This window comes from Antedon mediterranea, chromosome 6, assembly GCF_964355755.1.
Source record: "Antedon mediterranea chromosome 6, ecAntMedi1.1, whole genome shotgun sequence".
In the NCBI taxonomy this organism is placed as follows: Eukaryota; Metazoa; Echinodermata; class Crinoidea; order Comatulida; family Antedonidae; genus Antedon; species Antedon mediterranea.
Window position 1 is genome coordinate 9130376 of NC_092675.1, and position 26744 is coordinate 9157119.

Below are 26744 nucleotides of genomic sequence, written 5' to 3' on the forward strand. Positions count from 1 at the left end.
TCAAAGTAATATTAAAGTTATTCACTTTAAGTCGAAAATTCGAGCCAAAAACAACAGTTTACGTAATTAACAGGTAAATTAATTAGATTACATTTCGTCTGAGAAATCGTCGCAAGCGAAAGTAAACAAAGATTTCAAACCATGAGTATGCATTATGCATGATGCTAATTAGGATTGTTTACAACTCATCACGGTTGAGCAGGTGTTTTCACACAGATCGCGAGGAAGTTTTATGATTATGCATACAGAGTAGCCAAACAAGCGCATTGCATTATGGGATATGTTTTGATTGAAAACTTTGACTGGAAGTCAAAGTTATTTTTTGAACAAAAAACATCTGTATTTCGGTTAAATTATTTTTTTTTTTACTAATTTTTGGTGAAAGTTAATAACTATTATAATACTTCAAAATGATCCACTTTTTTTCCAAATTAAAAAAAAAAAATTTTTTTGGAATTAGTCAAAGGGACAATACATCTTTAATAAAAAGTGGCTATTTGTTAGAATGAAAACAAAATTTAAATAGGTAAATATTCAAAACCTTAATATTAATTGTAAACTATTTATTATTTTTGCGCAAATCTTGACTAGATTCTGTTAAAGTTGAAAATAAAACAGACCGTAATTTATGCAAGACTGATAATGAATAGTCATAGATGGTTATTACAAAATTCTCATGAATTATTGAATAAAATTCGGTAATGCTCTGTTTCAGAGGTGTGTAGTAGTCTGAATAAAAATCGCGTACACATTGTAAACTCCTGAAATCGCGTACTGCACTCAAATTTGTGCAATCAATTTCAAACAAAATGATTAGGACTAGTGTCAAACTGAAAATAGCAACACTGCAACAAGGAAGAAGTTTAACAAATATGGAAGGTTTGTTCTGCATGATCTCCATGTTGGAGTCTGACATTGAATTAGGTTTGAAAGATTTGTGCTCAACAAAGGAATGGTTGTTTGCTACAATATTATCCTCTTGAGAGTTGCAAGGCGGTACATCAGACAAGTTGCAAGGAGGTACATCAGACAAGTTGCAAGGAGGTACATCAGAGAGCTTGCAAACTTCAGTACATGGTGCAGTTGTAGTATCCTCAATGTTTTCATGATCAACAGGTTGATAGGATGGCAGTTGGTTATCATACCTCCGTGGGGTTGAATGATTGGAATCCGAGATGTTCGAAAAACCTACAAAAGATTAACATAATTAGCAATTACTTAAATTTATCTTTTTTTTAAAAGCAAACCTATTCAAAAGGATGAGTTATAAAAAGAAATTAAAATTGAAAGGAATTAGCTTGACAATTATCTTGATGATCGAAAATGGTGCTTTGATTTTAGCAATCAGTATTTAAAAAGTTGAAACAGTAATTTATAACTGTATCTATAACTGTTCACAATTGTCTTCAATTCAACCAATAATGAACTTACCATCATAAGCATGTACATCTGAACTGTAAAGATGATCCATAAATGACTTTGTTCTTCTTGGCTTTACTAGAGGTGGACTCCTGCATTATGCATACAAAAATAAAACACTATGATTGAAGACATTTCATTTATGTTACAGGTCACACTCAACATTGCAAACAACCAAAAATATCTCAGGGAAACAATCAGAATTGACGAACAGGACATGTTACATTTGATGGAGAGAATGATAGTTTGGGTCATTATTGAAAAGGACGCTTATTTGAAGGAGTATGGTATACATGTTTTGCGCTCATATGGTTGGTATTTGATAGGAGCATACATGTCATATTTGAAGCAGGCAGTATATAATTCAGTTCATTCTTTCTGTGTTTAAATTTACCTTGCAAAAATAGGTTCTTCTCTTGTAATGTTTGCACTCTGTTCTAACAATTCGTGTTGTGTTCTCCCACTATATTAATTTAAAACAGTAATTGTGTAAGAGAAGCAAGACATTTTCCATATACAATGGTATCTCTGAATACCAACCATCTGAAAACTTATATTAACATCCTAAACTTACTCACTATTCTTCTTTTAATCAAATACATTAGGATTTTCCTTTTACAATTCTGTATGATTTATTCAGTTCGTTGGTTGGTGTAAAATACATTTTTAAAAGTAAAAGTGTAGAAAATACCTTAATGCCTTGAGAAAAATAAGTTACTCACGAGAACCTAAACCGTGTTCCACGAAATAAACTACCAGATGTCTTTGTTGTCACATCTTTTGATCTTTGAAACCTGACAAGCAAAAGTTCAAATTCAATATAACGTATACAGTGACATTTCATATTTTCATTATCCATCCATATTAGTAGATTGATGTATCATTTACATTTGTTTCAGACAGGCTTTATTATGAAAGACCCCACTCATCCGTTACATTACTGTTATAACTTAAATAGATCAGGCATTAGGCTACGACCTCCAAGAGCAAATCTTTGTAGAACTAGAAAATCCTTCGTTTTAAATAGCATTCATATTTTTAATTCTAATGTAAGACGTTAATGCAATTTTTAATAGTTTTACATTTTTAACAGTATTTTTTAACTTTTTATCTTGTATTTTTAATCTGTTATTATACTGCACGTTTTTAAATTGTTGCAATATTGTTGTTTTAATCTACCAAGCAAAGTGAATTTCCATTTTTATGGACAAATAAAATTTCTTGAATCTTCTTGAATCTTGAATCTTTATTCATCCATTATAGTTTAGTGTGCTGCTGTGTTCATATCATTATATTTAAACTACATTCAACTATATTACAAAATTATTTATTAGAGTATTGTTTCCCAAGTTGTGCTGCTTATAATATAGCCACTATACTATGACAAAAGAATACCAGTTTGTATCCTGAAAAAGATGCAGCAAATCAAAATAAATGGGGCTATGTTCGCTGGAATGTTTCAACTAACGTCAGTATAGCTATGTTTTGCCTAGTTTACAACAGCCTAACTTGAATCATAACTCTTACAATTATTATTTCATACATTATTATATAATACAAAATATAAAATGGTAAATGCCAGGCAGGGACAGCTTAAGCAAAGTACATTTTTTAAAACTAAAATCAACCAGCTACCCCAATTTAAAAATGATTTAATAATAAATTACAATAATAACTACAGTAATTTCAATATGTCTATATATCCTCCTTTAAAATGCATAAAACAAAAGAATATAGTTAGAATAGGTAGAATCAAGCAGGTTAGACCATATAGAGAAAAGATTAGTGGAATCTCATCCTTTAAATATCACATCAAGATTATAAAAAAAAACTTACTTGAAGAAAGACTGATGATCTACTGCACACTTCCAGAGATGTTTACTAGCTGCAGATGTTTCTGAGCGAAACCGATGAATTACCTTACGCTGGACAAAATAAAACAAAGTTTCACATACATATACAGGTAGTAGAATTCATAACCACTATTAATAATAGAAACAATAATGGGAATATTCTGAAGAATCATATCAAAGCAATGTTTGATGTCTGTTTTCTCTGTTTAGTAGTATTAGCAGTACTTGACTGTGTAGGACAGGTAAAATACTGTAAAATGATACATCCTACTTAAAACTCACAGGTCTACAAGCTTCATATCTTTTTATATCAGCTGAATTTTAGCCTCTCGTATTTATTGGTACTATTTACTGATCTCTTCAAATGCACTGTCTAAGCTAGCCCTAATGACCACTAACACGAAGGATACTCCTGCCACGCAAGCACAACAACAAGACAATCAAAACAAACCTGTCCTGCCACGAGGGATGAATAAAGATATACTTATATAGAATGTTCCTACCTCATTCACCAAAGCACTTATATAGAATGTTCTTCCATCAAACGACAGTCTAGAAACCTCTTTCCATGTGAAATGCTGTAGCTCTTCCCGGCCTTTAAGTAAACTAATGCCTTTGTATGTCAAACCTATATACACTAATGTTCCATAGATATCCTGTGCAAAAAATATAGGGATATCTTTAATTGTATAATCATTAACAAATAAACTTTTGGGTTTCAATAGGTTTACATACAATAATGTATTTTTACTATTGTATTTTTATTTCTATGTCGGTCAGTTGAGCACTAACTTGAGCACGTATATGGCCTTGTTATCTAGAAGAACAGTGTTGATGTCAAATCGAGTGGTTATGGAGAAAAAGTCACTGATGTCATAAAGTGAACAATTGGCATTCAGTAAGAATATTCATAAAATACATCAATTTAAAACACATTCTAGTCTGATTTCCATATCATATTCTCCCTCTCTTTTTAAATACATCCTGCGAATAGTATAGGCTAAATCTTACTTACCCTGACTGGATGAGGGTCCACTCCGTAAGTGAGTAGAGTGTGGGCCTTTTTTATGAAATTCTTTTCTGCATTAGCTACACTCATGCCCCTGTAGATAACATGAAAACAAAACTGACATAAAAATAAATGAATGACATACCATATTTATTCGAATCATTTGAAATAAATGACTTTCTAAAACGCTATTGATTTTGGTTTTTAACCAGGTTTTTGAAAATAGTATTTGTTTGAAATATATTGGGGATAATTCATTCACAGACTTTAGTTATTAATAATTTTAACAATTAGACAGCAATAGGAAAGTAGGAGAAGCAATTGTTACTGTACCCTAAACACTTGTGCTTGTTTTCCACTGCCTTTTCAAATCTATTAGACTGTTTTGGAACCAACTTGAATCTGTTCACATAATCACCAATAGCAGACACATCATAATCACCAACATTTGCTGGATAAAAAAAGTAACGCAGTATAAATTGCCATACATGTCACATGTATGGCAATTTATACTGCGATGTCGACAGAAGTGTGCAAACCATTGCCACAACATTTACACAGGTTCAAGGCTCTCCTTGACCATAGGTCTGGTGGTAGTCTTTACAGATAAGGACTTAGACATTGGCCTTTGTACATCAGTTGATCTGTACTGATCCACCTTCTCAGCCCCTATCGGTATGTATACATAAGGACACCCTAATTAAAATTTCCTCAATGGAGGATGAATAATGTCACACCAAAAAATAAAATAAATTAGACAATCGAGTTTGAAATTGAGAAATTCTGTAATTTTAATAACTAATATTATCATCATCAAAATGATCTTACTACCTTGAATAATATAAGCTGCTAATATGACTAAGTCTTCCTTGTTGCATAGCAGACGACCATGCTGCAAATCTCTACAAAGCTGTAGGAATAGGTGGTATTGAGTTATTCCTTCTTTGATGGCCTGAGGGTTAGCTGGGTAAGTCTTCACTCTGAACACAAGGTTGTAAGGTGGCCCTCCTATAAATAAATTAAATAAACATACACTTAAAGCCCGATTTGAAAATTTTTCATATCAAGTTAACCATGTGGTTCAGTCTTTTCCAACCTTCCAGAAATTGGACTTTATTTTTGTTCTAATTTCAACTACAGTATGTTGATTTAGATGATGATATTGACCTTTAATCAATTTAATTGAACTCTCTATTTCTATTTTCAGTCGCATTCAACAGCGGGAAACCCGCCACTAATAGAATGGATTAAAAATATCGAAAACATTATGAAAACTTAAAACTATATATATATATATATATATCTATCTATCTATCTTTCTCTAAGTACCTTCACTTGCACTGATGCAAAGGCTAGTGTTGCCCGAAAGCTCTGCTAACTTTTCTGGCTGTTTTACTTTATCGTTTTGATTTAGCTTTTCGCTTTTTTTTTGCATCTCCATTGAGATCCAGCCACTGATACCCACAGTATTGTCATTTTTTTTTAAATTTATATTTTTATATTAGCCTAATTCGATCCGTATACAAATTAAATTATTTTCTTGGCACAAGTCCGACTTAAACAACGTCACGTCATAGCGACAACGAGAGATGCGGAAATTCACCACGCGATGGAATGTTTAGGAGGCCTAGCGCTTTCTGGGTACGCTATGAAGTATGTGGTTCGTCGTGATCATACTTTGTTGGAGGCCTAGAAAATATGAAAGTTACCGTACCGCCATGGTTCTTACACACATTTTTATGTTTTTGTTTGTTTTTAATCAAAAGCCCTTTACTTTTAAATTAATACACAATTATTTTTCATAAATAGTCCTGATACGTAAAAAGCTTTGTTGTAACAAAATGGAAAGTGATATTAATGGGCAAATACTTTCTTATCATTGGCCAATTAATAGCCTTTGTTACCCAGAAGTGTGAAACTCGACTAAAAGCTCAACTTCATTAAAGTCGAACTGCAAACTTCGACTACTTCTTTTATGAATCGAATTTGAAGTAATAGCAGGAACTACTTATTGAAGTTGAAGTTCAAACTACGACTAAATATGATGTTTACAGAATCAATCTGGAGTATGGAGTGCCAAACATAATATTGTCTGTTACTACAGCCTATATCTCACAAAATTGGCAACAGAACATTTTTACAAGAATTTAAACATTTATTTGAAAATGTTCCAATAAGGTTTTTGATAAGATTTGCACAGCGTAATTTATGCACGATTTTATGAAATTCATCATAATTCCAAAACCAATAGTCATATTTTATTGAAACTGAATACAATTAATATCAAGTGTCAACTCAAGGAGTAAAAATGGCGTGTTGCACAAGAAATTATATCGGTGACGCCTAGATAGATCAGGCGTTTCTCGTCTGTCAACCTTGTTAAGTGTTGGTTTAGTTATTTATACCAATAAATATTTAATTTATTTCTTCTGTCATGGCTTACTGTCATGCAGTCAACGTAATAAATAATTCAGACTCATGAAAACACATTAAACATGATGGGTGGTGTTACTTTTTATTTCAATTCTGTATTTTCCAACATATTAATATTAATACAATATCATAACAAAACTGAAAAAAAAATTGTTTGGGAGGAGCTGAAAAATAGTAAAGAACTAATTGTGATGATAGCCCTCTTTTACACACAATTAAATTTTAAATAAAAACCGGTAAATTTCCTTCCGTTTGGAAACGTTCCAATATTGTTCATATTCATAAGGGGGGACCAAGAAATTGATTTCTAACTATAGACCTATCTCTCTGTTGTCTACCATTTCTAAATTGTTTGAAAAAATTGTTTTTAACCATATTTCGACTCATGTTTCTCCTGCCATTGCTTCCTGTCAGCATGGCTTTGTAACTGGTAGGTCATGTGAAACAAACCTTGCCACCCTGTTGACCACAGTTTACGAAGCCATTGATGACAGGAAGCAATGTGATATTATTTACACTGACTTTTCTAAGGCGTTTGATCTTGTTCCTCATAATTTACTCTTATCAAAATTACAACGTTTTGGTTTTCATAATGATTTTATCTCCTGGTTTCGTAGTTATCTTAATGGTAGGTTCCAGAGAGTGGTCATTGAGGGTATATCCTCTGAATGGCTTCCTATTCAGTCCGGTGTCCCTCAGGGATCGATTCTTGGTCCTCTCCTTTTCAATCTTTTTGTCAATGATATCCCAAAACTCTTCACCCACTCCAGATGTCTTATGTTTGCTGATGATGTTAAGCTATACAGAATTATTGGTAGTGTTGAGGATGCTGACAGGCTTCAGGTGGATTTGGACAAGCTATGTTATTGGGCTGCTTTATGGGGTATGTCCCTCAATCCAGTAAAGTGCAATATTTTAACTATTACTTCGGAAAAGAACATTTTATTTTATAATTATTTAATTAATGACAATCCCATTAATAGGGTGCAATCGCAAAAAGATCTTGGTGTTTTTATTGATAGTTCCCTTTGTTTTTCTTTTCATATTGATTATCTTGTTGGCAAGTGCAATAGACTGCTTGGGCTGATGTGGCGTAATTGTAAACATTTTGACAGGCAAACCAAAATCCACCTTTATTATTCAATTATCCATCCCATTCTCAACTTCAGTTCTGTTATTTTTAATTCTATTTCGAAAACTCAGTCTACGCTCATTCAGCGTCTGCATAACCGTTTTTTACGCTACATCAGCCACAACCAGAATCCTGACTTTCATTTCCATGTCCGATCTCCTGAGTCTCGTAGAACCTTTTTTGATCTTGTTTTTTTGTATAAATGTATTAATTCTTTATTTGACTGTAACTTAGTTAGTAATTTTTATCTTAGAGTCCCTAGTCGTCGTCTTAGAAGAAATACTACTTTTCATATTCCTTTTAGTAGAGCAAATGTTTTTAAAAATGGTTTTATTAGTAGATTAAGTCAAACTTACAATTCTTTTACTTTAAGAAACCCTGAGTTAGATATTTTTAGTAATAATTTCCGTAAGTTGAACCATGAGCTCACTGTTGGTTGGGAAATAAAAAAATAAAATAAATAAATAAAATAAATTATTTAGTTATTATTATAAATTAATTATTAAATTTATTATGATTTAAATTAATATTTAATATAAATTAATCACCTAAAAACTAACTAATATATATATTTTTTTAATAACATATTATACCCTGAACAGAAATTGACCAATATTATTGTTAAACTTGGGAATAATTATTCTTGTTGCGTGGTGGTGTTGAACTTATTATTAAAACTTGAAATATTATTGGCGGAAGACAACAATTGTTGGCATAAATTTGTAAAATACCATCATCATAACTGAAATTTATATTGCTCTTTAAATAATGGTAATGTATGTCCTAGCCTCTGAGTACAAGTCATCATGTGTTGCCCCATACCTCCAATGCATGAAATATGTGGCAGAATTAAATTAAAAGTAATTAAAATCACTCCACTAAGGTCATAATGACACGCATACCCCACCAGCTATATGTGGGGATTAATCTAATCATGTGATAATTAAATACTGTCCCCTATAATTGTTACTGCCCCCTATAATTGTTATCAGTTCAAATTAATTGCTTTCTTTTGTATTCATGAACCGGTCAAAGAAGCAACAGATAGTTTTTGTCTTTTATTTAATTAAAGATCTTCACCATTGCAGTTGCAAGATTAAAGAACCATACTGATCTCTTTTTTCATGCTAAAAACAATTAAAGCCAAAAACACCACTGGACCGTGAACAAAGTGAGAAAAGGCTTGTCTTTCCTTTTGTGTTGTCGTTCACATCCTTACATATATATTACAATTAAAATAACTATGCATCTTGGGTAGGGACGTCACTCCACTAAGGTCATAATGACCCGCATACCCCATCATCTATATATTACAATTCAAATAACTATGCATCTTGGGGTAGGGACGTCACTCCACTAAGGTCATAATGACCCGCATACCCCATCATCTATATATTACAATTAAAATAACTATGCATCTTGGGGTAGGGACGTCACTCCACTAAGGTCATAATGACCCGCACCCCTCCACCTATATTACAATTAAAATAACTATGCATCTTGGGGTAGGGACGTCACTCCACTAAGGTCATTATGACCCGCATACCCCATCATCTATATATTACAATTAAAATAACTATGCATCTTGGGGTAGGGACGTCACTCCACTAAGGTCATAATGACCCGCACCCCTCCACCTATATTACAATTAAAATAACTATGCATCTTGGGGTAGGGACGTCACTCCACTAAGGTCATATTGACCCGCACCCCTCCACCTATATTACAATTAAAATAACTATGCATCTTGGGGTAGGGACGTCACTCCACTAAGGTCATAATGACTGGCACCTCTCCACCTATATTACAATTAAAATAACTACAGTATACATCTTGGGGTAGGGACGTCACTCCACTAAGGCCATAATGACCGGCACCTCTCCACCTATATTACAATTAAAATAACTACAGTATGCATCTTGGGGTAGGGACGTCACTCCACTAAGGTCAAAATGACCGGCACCTCTCCACCTATATTACAATTAAAATAACTACAGTATGCATCTTGGGGTAGGGACGTCACTCCACTAAGGTCAAAATGACCGGCATACCCAAACCACCTATATATTACAATTAAAATACCGTAACTGTTTCGACCAAACTATATTTGTTATGATTACATTATGGGCGCGCTCCTTAAAGCGTCGTAGATCCACATAGCGAGTAGTTAGCTTGCACACTGATGTTTTTGCTGCTGTTATTTCAGTAAAATACCTGTTTTTTTAAACACTGTCATTATATACCATTTACTGTGATGTATAGGGTAATGGATATGAATACTATTATTGGTTTTAAGATTATTATTTATACTTTTTATGGAATTAATGATGATTTGAGAACGCATTGGAAGAGCTATGAATATGTTATGTAGTGGCTAGTAAAGCCTTTGTTTGAGCCTAGCTATTATTTCTAGAAAATGTAACTGTATTTTGTTTTTATTTGAGAAATAAATTTATTGATTGATTATTATTATTATTATTATTAGCTTGGTAAAGCTCTGTTGGATTCGCTCAAGTCTTAAGCTTATAATATGTATGGTATAATTAAGTTCATGAGAATTTATGTTATATATATTTGGTTTCCTTCAGTTAAGTCATAATGGTTTTATAAGATGATATTATGTTGATTTATGAGTTTTTGCCAGTATAGACTAGTTGCTAAAGCATGTTACCTAGCCGTTTGTTCTGAATGCTAATAAATATTCATGAATTCTATTGTTTCAGTGACTATACAGGAAGTTGCCTGATTAGAACTGTTTATGTGACTTGCCTTTGTTTTCTGTTAAGCTTTTAATCATAATATCTAGAAATGTACTGTATGCTTTACTAGGTATAATTCTAAGTTTATTATTGTACATGCATTTAGACTTAATTATTAATATTTTAGGATCTACCATCCCCTGCTTACCTGTATGGTATTGATGCTTACCAGACACTGTTGTGTTGAATGTTTTATTACATCAGGTCAAAGCATTAAGTTTATTTACATGCCCTGTGAACTGTTTTAAACTGATTTATTAGTTTTTTAACTAATTATTCAATTTTGGGTGTGTTATAACAATTACTGTACGAGATTAATGATTACATGATTCATTATTGGAATATATCGCCATCACACTCACGTCTTTGTGTATTATAGTTGTTACAGTGCGCCACCTTGTGCCCTTTCGGGAAACATTGTTTTCACTTATTGTTAGTTGGTTCGTGATATACTATATAGGCCTAGAAGCCTAGTGTCGGTTGATATTATTCTTTATTTATTAAAAGTGTTCATATCTACGTAAAGTTGATGAGTCTTTATTGCCGTGGTGGCAGCGCATTCACCCACTACTGCGAAACCACTTCAATAAACAGAAAACATGTAGACACTTCATACATTTACAAATCAATGAACATTTTTTTGCCCCCTAGGCTACCGGACTCGATCCCGAAGTCTAGCTCGCATAGATAAATCAAACGCCCTCTCAGCCGACATGTGAGTAAAGCCTAGCCTTGTTACGTTACTGTCAGCGTCTACCGCTCACATCATAGCTATTGCGAGAGCCCAAAACAATGGCAGCTTACCAAAAATGAAACAGTTAACTCTTTTTAAAACTGGCGACAGAATTTATTATATATTTTTTAAACCTTAAATAGCACTGATCCTGTCATCTTCATTATACAATCATAACAGAATTTTTCTTCTGTTAACAACTAGTGCTCTTAGTCTGTCACGTACCTTATCACAGACATCCATGGCCTTGTACAGGGTTTGCTGACTAATTGTAAGTTGTAGCAGCTCATTTTCGGATCTGTCAATTCAACCTTGAACAAATGTTACTAAATTCAACCATTTGAGGTGAGGCAACTATAAGTTCACCAAAATCACTTTTTGACGTATCGTAAGCTTTGAAATGTGTGAACAAAAATGATTGATCATTTAAAGTGGCATCGGGAACTAACAGAGCCAATCGACACTGATTACAAGGACCAAGTGCTTCGTGGTAAGAGAGAACTACAAAGATACCCAGTAATATAGGCCATTGTATTTGCCTCTGGAAGATCAGGCACTATAGAATAGGTAAAAACTGCCTTTGGAAGTCTGCGACTGTGAGCTGTTGGAACAATATGGTCTATTTCTTTGAAAATCAGATAAGGTGAGCATAAACTTATCCATTTCAAGGCACAATTTTCTGACATGGCAGAAACAATCAACTGGGTGAGTCGTTCTTGATGTCCTTCCTAACACGCCATAATCTTCAAATCCTTCAATTCTATCATTACTCTCATCATAAAATAGCTGTGTTCTTAAACTCATCTCATCAAATGCAATTACACACAATTTATTCCTATCCTTGAAGTGTGCAACCTTTCGTTGCATTACGTTTAGGATGGTGTTGTTAAACCCTGGTTGAATTTCGCTGATTTTTAACCATTTATGTAATGATGATGGTGGAGGCTACTTGTCTGCTAACACCTTGTCACTGTATGACCCTCTTCTACCCCTGGCTTTAGTCACAAACATAGAATTCTTAACCTGTGAGGAGAAAAATGACAATGCTGGTTCTTTCATGTATTGTTTCACCCCATCTATAATACTAGCAATGTCATTCATTGCAACATTTGTCCCTATTTTTTTTTTTACTGTTTGTTTTAGTTTACGTATGCCATGTGTTAGTCTAGATGTTTATAACAATTAGTTTTCGTTGACGTTCTGCATCAGGTTGTCGGTCTTCATCACAATTATTTTCAGCAAATTGCACATAGATGTGATCATGAATAGCATCAGTAACTGAAATGTAGGAACATGACCACACTGTAATGTTATTGTATACTGTATGCTTTTTGTAGTTAACCATTATGTGTAGTATTTTTAATATACTGAGTCTAAAGCAAAATTGTTAATATGGAAAATTAACCTACCGAGCCATAAATATTTGTTACTGAGTTATATTGTAACATGACCAATGCATTTAAAATATTAATTTTTTAGAAAATGGTCATGTACTGTAATGCTTCATCAATGTCATCTAATGAATTGTAGTGTTATTTTAATAGTTTCCTAGAATACTTTTGTTACATTAAAATGTATTGTTTTTTTAAACACATTTTAATACTCTTCTCTTATTGTTAATGTTAGGTTACATTTCTGTATTTGTTCTGTAATTAACATTATGTAAAGGCAGTCTGAAACAAATTTAGTTAAAATGCTTTTTTATTCATTATGTATTAAAGTAATGGTGAGTATAGTATTCATTGTGTATTAAAGTAATGAGTATAGTATTCATTGTGTATTAAAGTAATGAGTATAGTATTCATTGTGTATTAAAGTAATGAATATAGTATTCATTGTGTATTAAAGTAATGAGTATAGTATTCACTGTGTATTAAAGTAATGAATATAGTATTCATTGTGTATTAAAGTAATGAGTATAGTATTCACTGTGTATTAAAGTAATGAATATATTATTCATTGTGTATTAAAGTAATGAGTATAGATTCATTGTGTATTAAAGAAATGAGTATAGATTCATTGTGTATTAAAGAAATGAGTATAGTATTCATTGTGTATTAAAGTAATGAATATAGTATTCATTGTGTATTAAAGTAATGAGATAGTATTCACTGTGTATTAAAGTAATGAATATAGTATTCATTGTGTATTAAAGTAATGAGTATAGTATTCATTGTGTATTAAAGTAATGAGTATAGTATTCATTGTGTATTAAAGTAACGAGTATAGTATTCATTGTGTATTAAAGTAACGAGTATAGTATTCATTGTGTATTAAAGTAATGAGTATAGTATTCATTATGTATTAAAGTAATGAGTATAGTATTCATTGTGTATTATGTGTATAGTATTCATTGTGTATTAAAGTAGTGAGTATAGTATTCATTGTGTATTAAAGTAATGAGTATAGTATTCATTGTGTATCAAAGTAACGAGTATAGTATTCATTGTGTATTAAAGTAACGAGTATAGTATTCATTGTGTATTAAAGTAATGAGTATAGTATTCATTGTGTATTAAAGTAATGAGTATAGTATTCATTTTTTTTTCCGAAATAAAAGATGAATGAATAAAGTAATGAGTATAATATTCATTGTGTATTAAACGAGTATAGTATTTTGTAATCAAACAACTAGAATGTAAAATGACTGTTCATGGTATGTGTGCTTACCAAATTGTGATGTAAAGATGAAATTACGACAATATAAAGTATTAGTTCAGTTACATTATAATCTTATTTAGTAGTCAAAAGTTTGTACACTTTTTAACACATTGTTTCAACTATTTATAGTATAATACCTATTTTCAATTCATGTTCCTTCTTTTCCTTCTTTATTTATAGACAATGCAGGATTTGGGAAATCAAAAATTGTTGGAATTGCATTGAAGTTTAATTTTTTCTTCTTGCTGCATGTGAATTCACTTGGTTGAAAATGATTGGATTCTTCACCTATCTTCGTGATCTACAGTATAATAATAATTAACAATGATATTAATAATATATATTTGGGAAATATGCCCAACTTTTTAAGTAGTTTATATCAGCATAACAAAATTAAAATAAATAATACATAATATAGTTTATTTTAATTTTTTTATGCTGTCGGAAGTACGGCAACATTATTCACAACATCACCTTAAACATTTCAGTGTCAATCAAGGATTTACGAAAGTCGGAAAAGGTCTCGAAAAAATCTGAAAAAGCCGCAGATGATATAAACTACTTAAACAAAATATATACTTTATTAATAATTTAAAAAAACAAAATTGAACTATACATTGTAATATTAAAGTAGAAATAATAGTACAGAAGAAATCTTATTGGTATATTATCCTATACTATATATTTCAACAATAAACTCCCTTTTTAAACTTTTAAATATAGGCTTTACAACCCTATACCTACCGTATATTATGGGCATATAGGCCAAGCTAGTGTTAACAAAAACCTAGAATTAGGTACTTTTCAGTAATCACTCTAGCTTATTTTAAACATTTAACAATATAAATTTACAATACAGTGTAGCCTAGCTAGGCATATTATTGAATACAGTATAGTTAGTTATATAGGGCCTGTCGCATACAAACTGTTTATAGGCCTATTATTTGTTTAGAATAGGCCAAAAGTATGCAATCCCTTTAAAACTTATAATGACTTATTATTATGAGAGCCTCTTAAAAAAATACACATTTGAGTTAATACTCACCAAATTTTACCTTTTGTGAATTGAAAAATGACATTTCTGGACATTTTAATTGGCGATTATATGACAGTTAATCGCTGAACAATGGCTATGCGACATGACTGCACCATATAGTGGTTACGAAGACTTTACGCGCGCCACATATGCCTTATCGCCTGCATACAAATGTAGCATACAATCAGTCAGTGCTAACTTCGTACCTATTTTTACAATTATATACGCCTATAGAAGTGTAATAACAAACATTTATATAAATATTCTTCCATTTTGACGCAAAAAATGAAATAAAATCCTACTCTTTAATCTTATATTTTTTTGCTAAATTCATTATCTTCCAAAATTGTCATCTTCAAGTTTATTTTGATAACGTCATCTTACCCAAAAATTAGAACATGATGTGGGTCCAATAATTTCACCTAAGCTACACTGTATACAGTATACTCAGGGAGGTCTTACACCTGCCTGGTATACTGTACATATTCTAAATGAAACATAATAGGCACATATAGTAATATAAAAAAACACATGATCATTTTGGTGATTGCTATACAATAAGAGTGTCATTTCTGACCAACTAAAGGTGCCATTTAATCATGAATTTTATGTGGGAGTACCATTTCCGACCATCTATGGGGTCTCATTTACCAAAATTCGCTCAAATATTTGGCGCCTAAAAAAATGTTAGACTCATTAAAAATGCAGTACAACAATCAGACATGTACTGTAAGAAGAGTAACCTACAGTGTGGTGTGGATAGTCTATCAGTTATTAAAATAAAATACAAAACAAAACTTTTTCAAATTGAGTTAAAATGTATTATTACCTTTCATCTGCTTTACAATATTCTTTGTAGGGTCAATCCAATGCTGTAAAACAACATAATTCAAATATCAAAATCATACTTATCCTATGTAAAATTCTGTGCATATTTTGAGTCTATAAATATAAGATTGTTTTTTTAAAGCTACACTTTTAATTGTTCCGTTTTATAGAAGACTTTATCGTTCAATCAATTATATACAGTATATAATTATATAACTAACTATGAAACTGAACAATTGTTATTATTAATGTTTTGTTCTGTTCCGATAAAAGTGGTACATAATTTATTGTCGAAACATGTTGCAAATATAATAGTTAACATAAATCTCCATTTGATTTCCTGCAGCAATTTTAATGTGAATTATGAACTGTTTTCTCAAAAACCAATCAACGAATCTTCATCTTCAATCTTCTTTATAATAAATAATAAATAACATTTATAAAGCGCAAGAGACAAAGGTTTCAAAGCGCTGTGTTTTCCAAGATCTGTGCAAGTAGTAGCGTGTGATAATGCTTCTCTGAAGAGATGAGTTTTGAGTTTAGTTTTAAATGTGATTACAGATTTTGATGAGCGTATTTCGAGGGGTAGAGTGTTCCAGAGTTTTGGGGCTGCGACAGCGAAAGCACGATCACCGTAAAACCGAGTTCTGGAAAGGGGTCCAGGTTTAAGAAGAAGTCTGCTGGATGAACGAAGCGTAGAGTTTGTTGACGGAGTAATGATGTCACATATGTAGGCTGGAGCACATCCGTTGATGGCCTTATATGTCAGCAACAGGATTTTAAAACGAATGCGCTGATCTACAGGCAACCAGTGTAAGTCACGTAAAACGGGAGAAATATGTTCATGTCGTTTAGTGCCAGTGATAAGTCTTGCGGCGGAACTTTGGATTCGTTGAAGAGGAGACAGGTAAGAAGTTGGTAGGCCGTACAGAAGCGAGTTATTACAGTCCAGACGAGATGAAACGAAAGCATGAACAAGACGTTCAGTTGATGTTTTGTCAAGGTACAGTACTTACGAATCTGGCCGATCTGGTAAATTCCAAAGGAAGCACCACGGCAAACATTACGAATGTGTTCTTTTAAACCGAGGCTGTTGTCTAGTTGGACGCCAAGATTTCTGGCTGAGCTGGAGGTAGAGACACTAGTATCTCCGATATGGACCAAAGGAAATGATGATGCCTCACGGAACTTTGAATGAAAATGGATCATTACAGTCTTGGAGTCTTTGAACATGAGTTTATTTTTAATGGCCCATGAGCGAACATCAGCGATGCATGATTCAAGGCTGTTAACAGATTCAGAATGATGTATAGGTTTCATGATTAAATATAGTTGAGTGTCATCTGCATAGATCATATGACGAACTTCCGGGTGGGAATCAATGATGTTGCTGAGTGGTCCAGTGTATAAGATGAAATCGAGTGGACCTTTTACGGATCCCTGCGGTACACCCCAGGGTAGAGCGAACTCATCAGACATCGAATCACCCACAATGATTGCTTGTCTACGATTCTCAAAATATGAAATAAACCATTTCAATGCGGTTCCGCTTATGCCGTATCTTTTCTGAAGACGTTGAAATAATAAATCATGATTGATAGTGTCAAATGCGGCGGAGTAGTCGAGTAGAATAAGTACCACTTCATTACCTTTGTCTAAAGCAAGTAGTAGATCGTTTGTAACACGCAATAAAGCGGTTTCAGTTAAGTGGAAGCGGCGGTAGGCTGATTGGACTTTTGAAAACAGGAAATGTTCATCCATATATGCTTTTATCTGAGCAGTTGCAATTCTTTCCAAGACTTTGAAAAGGAAGGGAAGATTTGCTATTGGTCTATAATTTTGTAGGACGTTGGGAGTCGAGATTTTGCTTTTTCAACAGTGGCATAACGAGGGACAATTTAAATGCAGATGGTACAGTACCTGATGACAGCGACATGTTGACGATTTTAGTGATATGCGGTAGTAGAGAGTCAATGCAGTTTTTTAGTAACCGTGTTGGAATTGGGTCAAGTCTACTGGACTTAGATGCGCTTTCAGCGATGACTTTGCGTACCGTATCTTCTGATGTTTGCTCAAATTCAGCGAAACTACTATTACATGAATCGTCGACGTTGACAGTTATTAGTATTCGTATTCATTCGTATTCATTCTGCTTTTATTCAATATTTCTCTTTGCAGTATATATAAAATAAAACTGAATTGCGAGAGATTTACATATAAAATTGGTACAAGCTTTCAAACATCAAAATTTACAACATTAAAAAGTTAAAAAAAATATTTTTAAAAAGGAGATATTACACATGGAAGAAACTGATGAAAGTACTTATTACTTATTATATTATTATTGTTGTGTTTATTTTGGATTATTAATTAGTCTACACAGTGCTGGGAAACATGAGTTGTTGAATCTTTTAGTATTGCCATATATTTCACTTTGCTTCTTCATTCCTAAGTATCCTGCCACACGTTTCGCCTCTCAATTTAGGAAGTGCGTTAGGAACGATTTTGTTAAGATTTTTAGCAAAATCAAGAAGAATATCTTCTCTTCTTTGATCTAAAAATTTAAGATTAAGTAGTTTAATTGCTTGATCATAGGATGCATATTTTTGTCCGAGAATTATTCTACATGCGCGTTTCTGTATAGATTCAAGCTCCGTGGATTGTGCTATGGTTAAGGCAGAGTGCCATACCGGACACGCATATTCAGTTACAGGTCTTATGTGGCTAATATACATTTGACGCAGATGGTTACAAGGCATTCCAAATCTTTTTAAACATGTCAACATATGTAATCTCTTACTGGCTCTATTAACAACATTGTGGATATGCATATTCCATTTCAGATCATTAGTGATCTGAACCCCAAGTAACTTTAAGCATTCAACATTGGTTATTTTTATATTATTTATCGTAAATGATTTAACAATGGGTTGAGATTTGGCAAAAGAAATGTTCATAAAGTTAGTTTTTTCAATATTAATTATCATATTATTGTCTTTGGTCCATTGTGATAGTTCGTTTAATTGATCTTGAACATTAGGCGGGGTTTTCTTGTTGTGAACTTCACATATTGACAAATCATCTACATACTTCCACCGATTTGGGAAGTCTCTAAGCGAATTGTTAACCATTACTTGGAAAATTAAGGGACCCAGTTTCGTCCCCTGAGGAACTCCGCAAGTTATTCCTTGCCAGTTTGAAAAACCGCCATTGAGTTTCACTCTCTGTTTACGTTCGCTCAGAAAATCACAAATCCACGGCATCAATTCAGGTTGAACTCCAATATCAATTAACTTCTTGACAGCGATTGTATGATCAATTAGGTCAAACGCTTTACGAAAATCAACTGCAATAACCGTTGCTTCGTGTCCAGGTTTATCAAGACCTTGAAGTAAATAGTGTAACATTAGTGGAGTGTTTATGGAGTTAAGTTTCTTGCAAATCTTCAGAGTCTTTTCATTAAAGAAACAGCCAAACTGGTTTGCAAGATCCATTGAAGATGTGTGTTTTGGCAGAATAGGAGAAGAATCGACCGAGTACAGTTTACTTATGATGCGGAAAAGGTTCTTGTCATCCGCATTAGCGATTTCATTGCGATGAAAATTGCATTTTGCTAGATCTAGCATATCTTTATATGCTTTGCATTCCAACTTGTACCACTGTTTGTCGATATCCAAACCAGATTTCAACATTCTGCGTTCTGATCTCCGTTTGACGCACTTCGCTTCACGGAGTTCATTCGTGTACCATGGTGCCCGTGGTCTAATGGTGACCAGTTTAGTTGTTAACGGAGCATGTTGGTCAAGGATGTACTGCAATACATTATTGTATTGGTCAGCGAGATCGGAGACATTATCTTCCGGTGCGCAGACGAGCGGGGAATTCATTATATCTTCCACAAAACAATTTAGATCAATGTTACGAAGTTTGCGGTAAGAGGTTGTCCGCGTTGGTTGTTTAGGATGTGATAAATCCACCAAGCTGATGACAGCCATATGGTCGGATGGTAGTCCTTGTTTGACAGTGGTTTGTTTTATTAATTGTCGTTTTTCCGAGAGATTAGAAGGTCCAGTGTGTGCCCGCTAACGTGAGTGGGGCCTTGGACATGTTGATGAAGACAACTCGTGTCAAGCAGTTCATCAAATCGCTTGGTGTTGTTGTCCAAGAGGTCATCTGTGTGAATATTGAAATCACCAACTATCAGAAGGTTTTTGGTGCAAGAGACTGATTCAAGAAGTGATGAGAATTCAGTGATGAACAAGTCAAAGGTAAGTTTGTTTTTGGTCGATGGTGGTGGTCTGTAAATTGCTATCAAGTTAATTGAAACATTTGGTGTTATTTGGAGTCCACGGTGCGAAATGATGCATATTCCACCTCCGCGTCCACCTGTAGGGCGTGGCGCATGTGACACGTCCGCGATAAAGTGGTTGACAAATCCGGCAAAGAATGTTGAATGAACCGTGGATACGGCTGACCGCGAAGGCTGACTGCACAGGAATGTGAGTAGAAAGGCAAACGAAACTGGCCTAGGAAAAACTGAACATTAGTTTCGCTAGTAGACCAACGATGTTATCTTCACAAATACATACAACGGTCAGTAATAACCAGGAAAAGTTCGATGTGGCATTAAACACACACATTTCAGTATACAGAAACTGTAATTTTACAGAAACTTGGAGAACAGATCAGACTGGCCGCTTGTATTGTAAGGCGCACACGTCAATCAATTATTGATTAAATTGAATCAAAATGTATTAAACTAAACACTTTTATAGCTCACAACATGGATAGCAAATCCACCAGATCCTGCAATTCCATTTCAAACATGGGTATTAATAAATGGGGAATAATAGGTGACTTGCAGCCTACTGTACTCGCACATGTGTGGACGACACATACCACTGAGCTTTCTTCTAAGGGTCCCTTCATGTCGAGTGCTGCAACCAAATCTTTTATTTCTATTATTAAAGTATTTAAATAATTTCTGTGTATATTTTATGCGAATGACAATAAATAGAAGTAATTTTCTGATGAATGAAAGTGCACACAAGCCACATGTGTACACTGGACCTACTGTACAGCCTTAATTCCTTATACGAGAACCATGGTGTCTTGAACTTGTGCCGATTGTATAGCTATGGTTTGCGGCAACCCTGCCTTAAACACTTGGCCACACAACTGATGTTTAGGTCCATGTCAAGAATATATGTCCGTGGGCGTGCTATTTAATATCTTGCATGAAAGATATGGGTAAGTTAAAAGAATACACATTGTTCTTTTTTATGTGTGAAGTTATTAATTATTGATTTTTGTTTGGGATTTTATTGAAATACATTAGGAATGTTCTGTAAATATATTTAACTATTTACACCGAATAAATCAGAATGAATTCAAAATAGTAGGTGGTATCACGCTAACATAAAAACACGGCATGAAGTACTATACTTGGCTAAATTTAGTCAAATAATAAATAATATAATACTAATAGGCACAAAAGAAACTCACGGTACCAATTATAAAAAAGTACCAATTCGATTTATAATTGATTTAAAATATAAATTATAAAAAAAAAATAAGGTGAAACTGAAAAGCATAAATAAATGTTTCCAATAAATGTAAAAAGGTCAATTTCATTAGCATTTCATGATTTGACATTTAGCGAGTAGTGTTAAATTTTATTAAAGGGAAAACTGGATGAACAAGCACATTAATCAAGGCCTGCAGTCGGTCACATGATAATATTAAGATAAGATATAAATGAAGAATCCTAAAAGCTATATTAAACAAGATACAAAAAACTTATTTAAAATATTGTTGTTTTATTTACATTTACATTTTTCTGAATTATTATTAATTAAAATCTATCCCAACAATTTTGTTTAGGGTTATTTTAAATGTCCAAGCAAGGTGTAAATTATAAAAAATCGGATATTTTAGGTTTTTTAACTGCATTTTTATAATGAAACCGTACTAATAGGAATGAAAATTATTTATTATACACAAGATAAATGCAGTTTTGGGAATAGAGTGTAACCACTGCAGTAGTAAATTATTTATCCAGTAAAATAGTACACCTCTAGGTTGATGCTATTTTTGGTATTCTACGACAATATATTGAGTGTGTTGGTCTCTGCATTGTAATGTGTATTGTGTTACAAAGTAGTAAAAGAAAATTAAAAAAAAAAACAAGTACCCTTTGTTTTTCTCCATCCATGAATCTAAGACTAAAGTAATCCTTCTCCATGATATTTAGCTTGCTAAAAACATAGTCCAACAGTACCTGACCTTTTGCATCTTTCTACAAAAAGGAGGGAAAAAAACATTTTCACAACCTATTATTAGTATTTATCAAACATCCATTGAGCATGCCCTATTGATCGTCATTGATCATCAAAGATAGTCACTATTTTTTATAAATGAATGTTTAATTCAGGCCTACAGTAAAAGTAATACATCAATTTTTGTTGAAATCATTTTATTTTACCTAACAGGTTTCAAAGAAGTACCTAGGTGTAATGTCAGGCCCGTAGCCAGGGGGGGTTTTTATGGTTCGGGCGAACCCCCCTTTACAGCGAACCCCCCTTAACCGACTGCGAACCCCCATCCCCGACATGCCCAATACCTCACCCTCATCTCCGAAAATCGTCCAAATACGTGCCCCACAGTACAAAAAGTTGTTCGTAAATTAAAAAATTCGTAAACTCGTTCGGAATAACTCATACAGTACCTTCTTCCCTGTATGAGCGTACTTCGAGCGATATAGTCTGTAAATTTCTAAGAGTTGCAAATGAATTGCCGATTTTATCAACATGATATTGACGCGTCTCACAGCGAGCTGGGGGACGAACGATTTGTACAAAGGACACCACCAGACAACTGCGTACCAATTGTTTAGATCACTGGCAGTCAGGCAGCATGCATAAAGTATATAGCCTTCCGACATACATCAGTATTTATGTGTGGCTATGAAGTATAATGTATCATAGAGGATTATAGTGAATATTAATATTTTACACTATAATATCTATGGTATCATGTACTGTAGTTCACATTATGGCATCCGATTATTTTTTTCTAGACCACCAGCCGATATGTACTCAAATGTATCAATATCACCTATTTACATTGGCATATTTAATTTCCTCAACAAATTGCTTTAAATAAATATTATAGATAGAGCTATAATAAGAATTGCATTTTCCTTCACCCAGTGTGCTTTTTTCGGGGCTTCTCCTAGACGTACGTTCGCATTGAACTTGAACGCAAAACCAAATATCGAGTAAAATGATCTAACAATCGGCGGTTCCGCACAGAGCACGCGCATCTAACATACGGCAACAAATGTTATCGTTTAAATAGTCCACGAGTCCAAGTACGATCGTTTTGCTCATTGGTAGCATGCTGCATGAGAGTGTCTTTTCCGGCCATCTAGGGGTGTCATTTAACAAAATTTGCTTCGCCGATACGTACTCAAATGTATCAATATCACCTATTTACATTGGCATATTTAATTTCCTCAACAAATTGCTGTAAATAAATATTATAGATAGAGCTATAATAAGAATTGCATTTGCCTTCACCCAGTGTGCTTTTTTCGGGGCTTCTCCTAGACGTACGTTCGCATTGAACTTGAACGCAAAACCAAATATTGAGTAAATGATCTAACAATCGGCGGTTCCGCACAGAGCACGCGCATCTAACATACGGCAACAAATGTTATCGTTTAAATAGTCCACGAGTCCAAGTACGATCGTTTTGCTCATTGGTAGCATGCTGCATGAGAGTGTCTTTTCCGGCCATCTAGGGGTGTCATTTAACAAAATTTGCTTCGCCGATACGTACTCAAATGTATCAATATCACCTATTTACATTGGCATATTTAATTTCCTCAACAAATTGCTGTAAATAAATATTATAGATAGAGCTATAATAAGAATTGCATTTTCCTTCACCCAGTGTGCTTTTTTCGGGGCTTCTCCTAGACGTACGTTCGCATTGAACTTGAACGCAAAACAAAATATTGAGTAAATGATCTAACAATCGGCGGTTCCGCACAGAGCACGCGCATCTAACATACGGCAACAACTGTTATCGTTTAAATAGTCCACGAGTCCAAGTACGATCGTTTTGCTCATTGGTAGCATGCTGCATGAGAGTGTCTTTTCCGGCCATCTAGGGGTGTCATTTAACAAAATTTGCTTCGCCGATACGTACTCAAATGTATCAATATTTATTGATTTATTTATTTTTTCGGGGCTTCTCCTAGACGTACGTTCGCATTGAACTTGAACGCAAAACAAAATATCGAGTAAATGATCAAACAATCGGCGGTTCCGCACAGAGCACGCGCATCTAACATACGGCAACAAATGTTATCGTTTAAATAGTCCACGAGTCCAAGTACGATCGTTTTGCTCATTGGTAGAATGCTGCATGAAAGTGTCTTTTCCGGCCATCTAGGGGTGTCATTTAACAAAATTTGCTTCGCCTCAGGCCCACCCCAGGGGGGGGGGAGGTATGGGGGTGGGGTGACCCAAATACTTAGTGTGCGAACCCCCCCTTGACAGATCCTGGCTACAACCCTGAATGTGCTCTTACAGAATTTGTGATTGTTAAATTAGGGATGTGTAACAAATTACTGTGGTTGAGACCTGTTGCATTTTGACTAAAACATGGTAGAGGCACGTGTATAATATGTTCTTAAAAAGTGAACACATAATTATGAATTGTATTATACCATATGGACAATTGTCTGATATAAAAGTTGAATTAAATTGAATATACCCTACCAATGTATTTTCGCGCGGCTTTAGCCAGCTAAAACCCCAGGGGACATAATCAATAAAACCTGTATCAACGCGAAAGCGAGTAAACTCGACGAATTGATAGGTCCAAGCTGCTGGACGCAAAAAAACAGCTGGGAGGGCTGAGTCTATAGTATGAGGGCTCACGGTTTAACGATTTTTTATTCTCGCCCTTTGATTGGTTGATGCGAATCAACAGACTACCGTTGTCTCTGAGGACTGCTGAATGTCCTGGCATGTCCAACACACATCAGGAAAATAATATATTAAAATTCTTTGAATGAGGCTAAATAAACACTCTTTTTATTTAATAAATGCAGCTTCCACTAAAACTAACAAATTCGGCATTCCCATTTTATGTAAATGGTAATGTTTTTTCTATATAAAATAAAAGCTATACATTTTAAAGTAAAACTGGTGTAGGGCTACGTATCAGTCGGCAAATGAGATTGTTTTTAATGTATCGAAAAGCGGGCAATCCTGCCGGGAAAGCAGTTGGTATGTATTGTATAATGCTTAATTTAGGCTAGTGTCTTACCGTAGTAATCATTCACAACAAGTAGCTGATAAATACCAAGTATTTATAAGAGACATTAGTTTTAATGTTTTGATTTGTCCACTATATTCTATTATGCGTATTATACTTTTTTTATTTCTGCATATTATTATTTAATAACCCAAACAAGGCTCATTAAAGCATAATATTTCCCTTTTTTTTCAATTGTATTTGTTTCATTTTAACCACTTGAGTTTATAACAAACAAGTTACCGGTATCTGTTTGACAGTGAGGGTATGGATTGATAGGCGCGGCACAGCAAAAATGTCCTAAGTTGTTATCGATATAAATAACAAAGTATTAATACTGGTAAATAATTTCTAAAATATCTAAAGTAATTTCGAACATTTAAATAATACAATTTGCAAAATAAAACGAAAACCCCAAAACCACTTTATTTTCAAAAAGCACACATACTTCTTCGCACTTGTAAAATAAATTGAGGGAAAAAATGTATTAGGTTAATAAAAATTCAAAGTGCAACGTTTGCTGAAAATATTAATATATTATTATTCACTGTAGTGATGGCGATGTGCACACCAGAAATATCACTGCTGTTTCTGGAATTGAAGACCGCCAATTCGGCTTCATAATACAGACGTATTACTATTTAGTAAAATATTAACATTTTAACACACATGGCGTGTCATACATATTCAAGAATAATTACAATTCTGGCGGCCAAAATGAACAATTCAATACATGTTTTGTCCTTTTTGGCGTTTAATGAATTTGGCAATTCCATAACCGGCGGCCGAAATGATCAGACACCCTACTAGGTCGTCTATCTATAATATAAGACTAGCCGGCGAGGCCTATTAAGTATAGGCCTACTACCTATAGGCCTAGCCTACTAGCCCTACACGCTACTAGCCTAGCCTACCTACTAGCTAGGGCATACTAGCTAGTACTATACTACTCATAGGCTAACCAGTCCAGGATAGGTGGTAGAGGACTCTAGGCTAATAATAAGGAGTAGGGAGACCGGCCGGGAGACCTGGGCTCGTTGGGGGAGGGGTTGCTTTGCACTCTACCTAGCTAGGCTACTCTGACCATACTGACACTCTGACAGGCTCTGTTTGAGTACGTACGTACCTCAAAAACGCATACGAGAGGCTCGATTTGCTCTTCAAGGCGTCGAATTTTACACTGATATCGATTCATTTTTTTAAATAAACCATCATCAGGTTAGAGAAATAGAATTGACGTTGTGTAGACCTAGGCCTACCGACAAGCAAAAATGATAAAAAGCCATAAAAAAAAACAATCTCAATATGTCTTAAACAGATGATATCCAAAACACAAATCGTCTTTTCTCGGGAGACACATCTTGTGTCACACCGCACGCGACCGTCAAAATAATATCGCACGATATTCTCTCGTCGTATGCAAATTAGATTAAGTTATTTGCACGTTTAACCCTATATCTTTATTATTTTGTGGAAATGTGCATAGTTTATTTGGCCTACGTTGAAGTTCCGGTGGTCGTTGAAATAACCACTTGCTTTCGGTATAGGAGA

The 26744-nt window shown here is 34.0% G+C and overlaps 1 protein-coding gene across 1 annotated transcript; it reads right to left on the reverse strand.

Annotated features, from left to right (window-relative positions):
* Positions 1 to 26503, reverse strand: LOC140051503 (FERM domain-containing protein 5-like). The gene is made up of 12 exons (XM_072096743.1): positions 26320 to 26503; positions 22057 to 22161; positions 15865 to 15907; positions 5113 to 5289; positions 4615 to 4732; positions 4288 to 4375; positions 3776 to 3928; positions 3256 to 3344; positions 2142 to 2213; positions 1814 to 1882; positions 1432 to 1511; positions 1 to 1188 (listed from the first exon to the last, which is right to left on the reverse strand). Exons 1-12 carry the CDS (start codon positions 26386 to 26388, stop codon positions 560 to 562), a joined length of 1692 nt encoding a protein of 563 aa, XP_071952844.1. The 5' UTR covers positions 26389 to 26503; the 3' UTR covers positions 1 to 559.
* Positions 26504 to 26744: the final 241 nt, after the last annotated feature.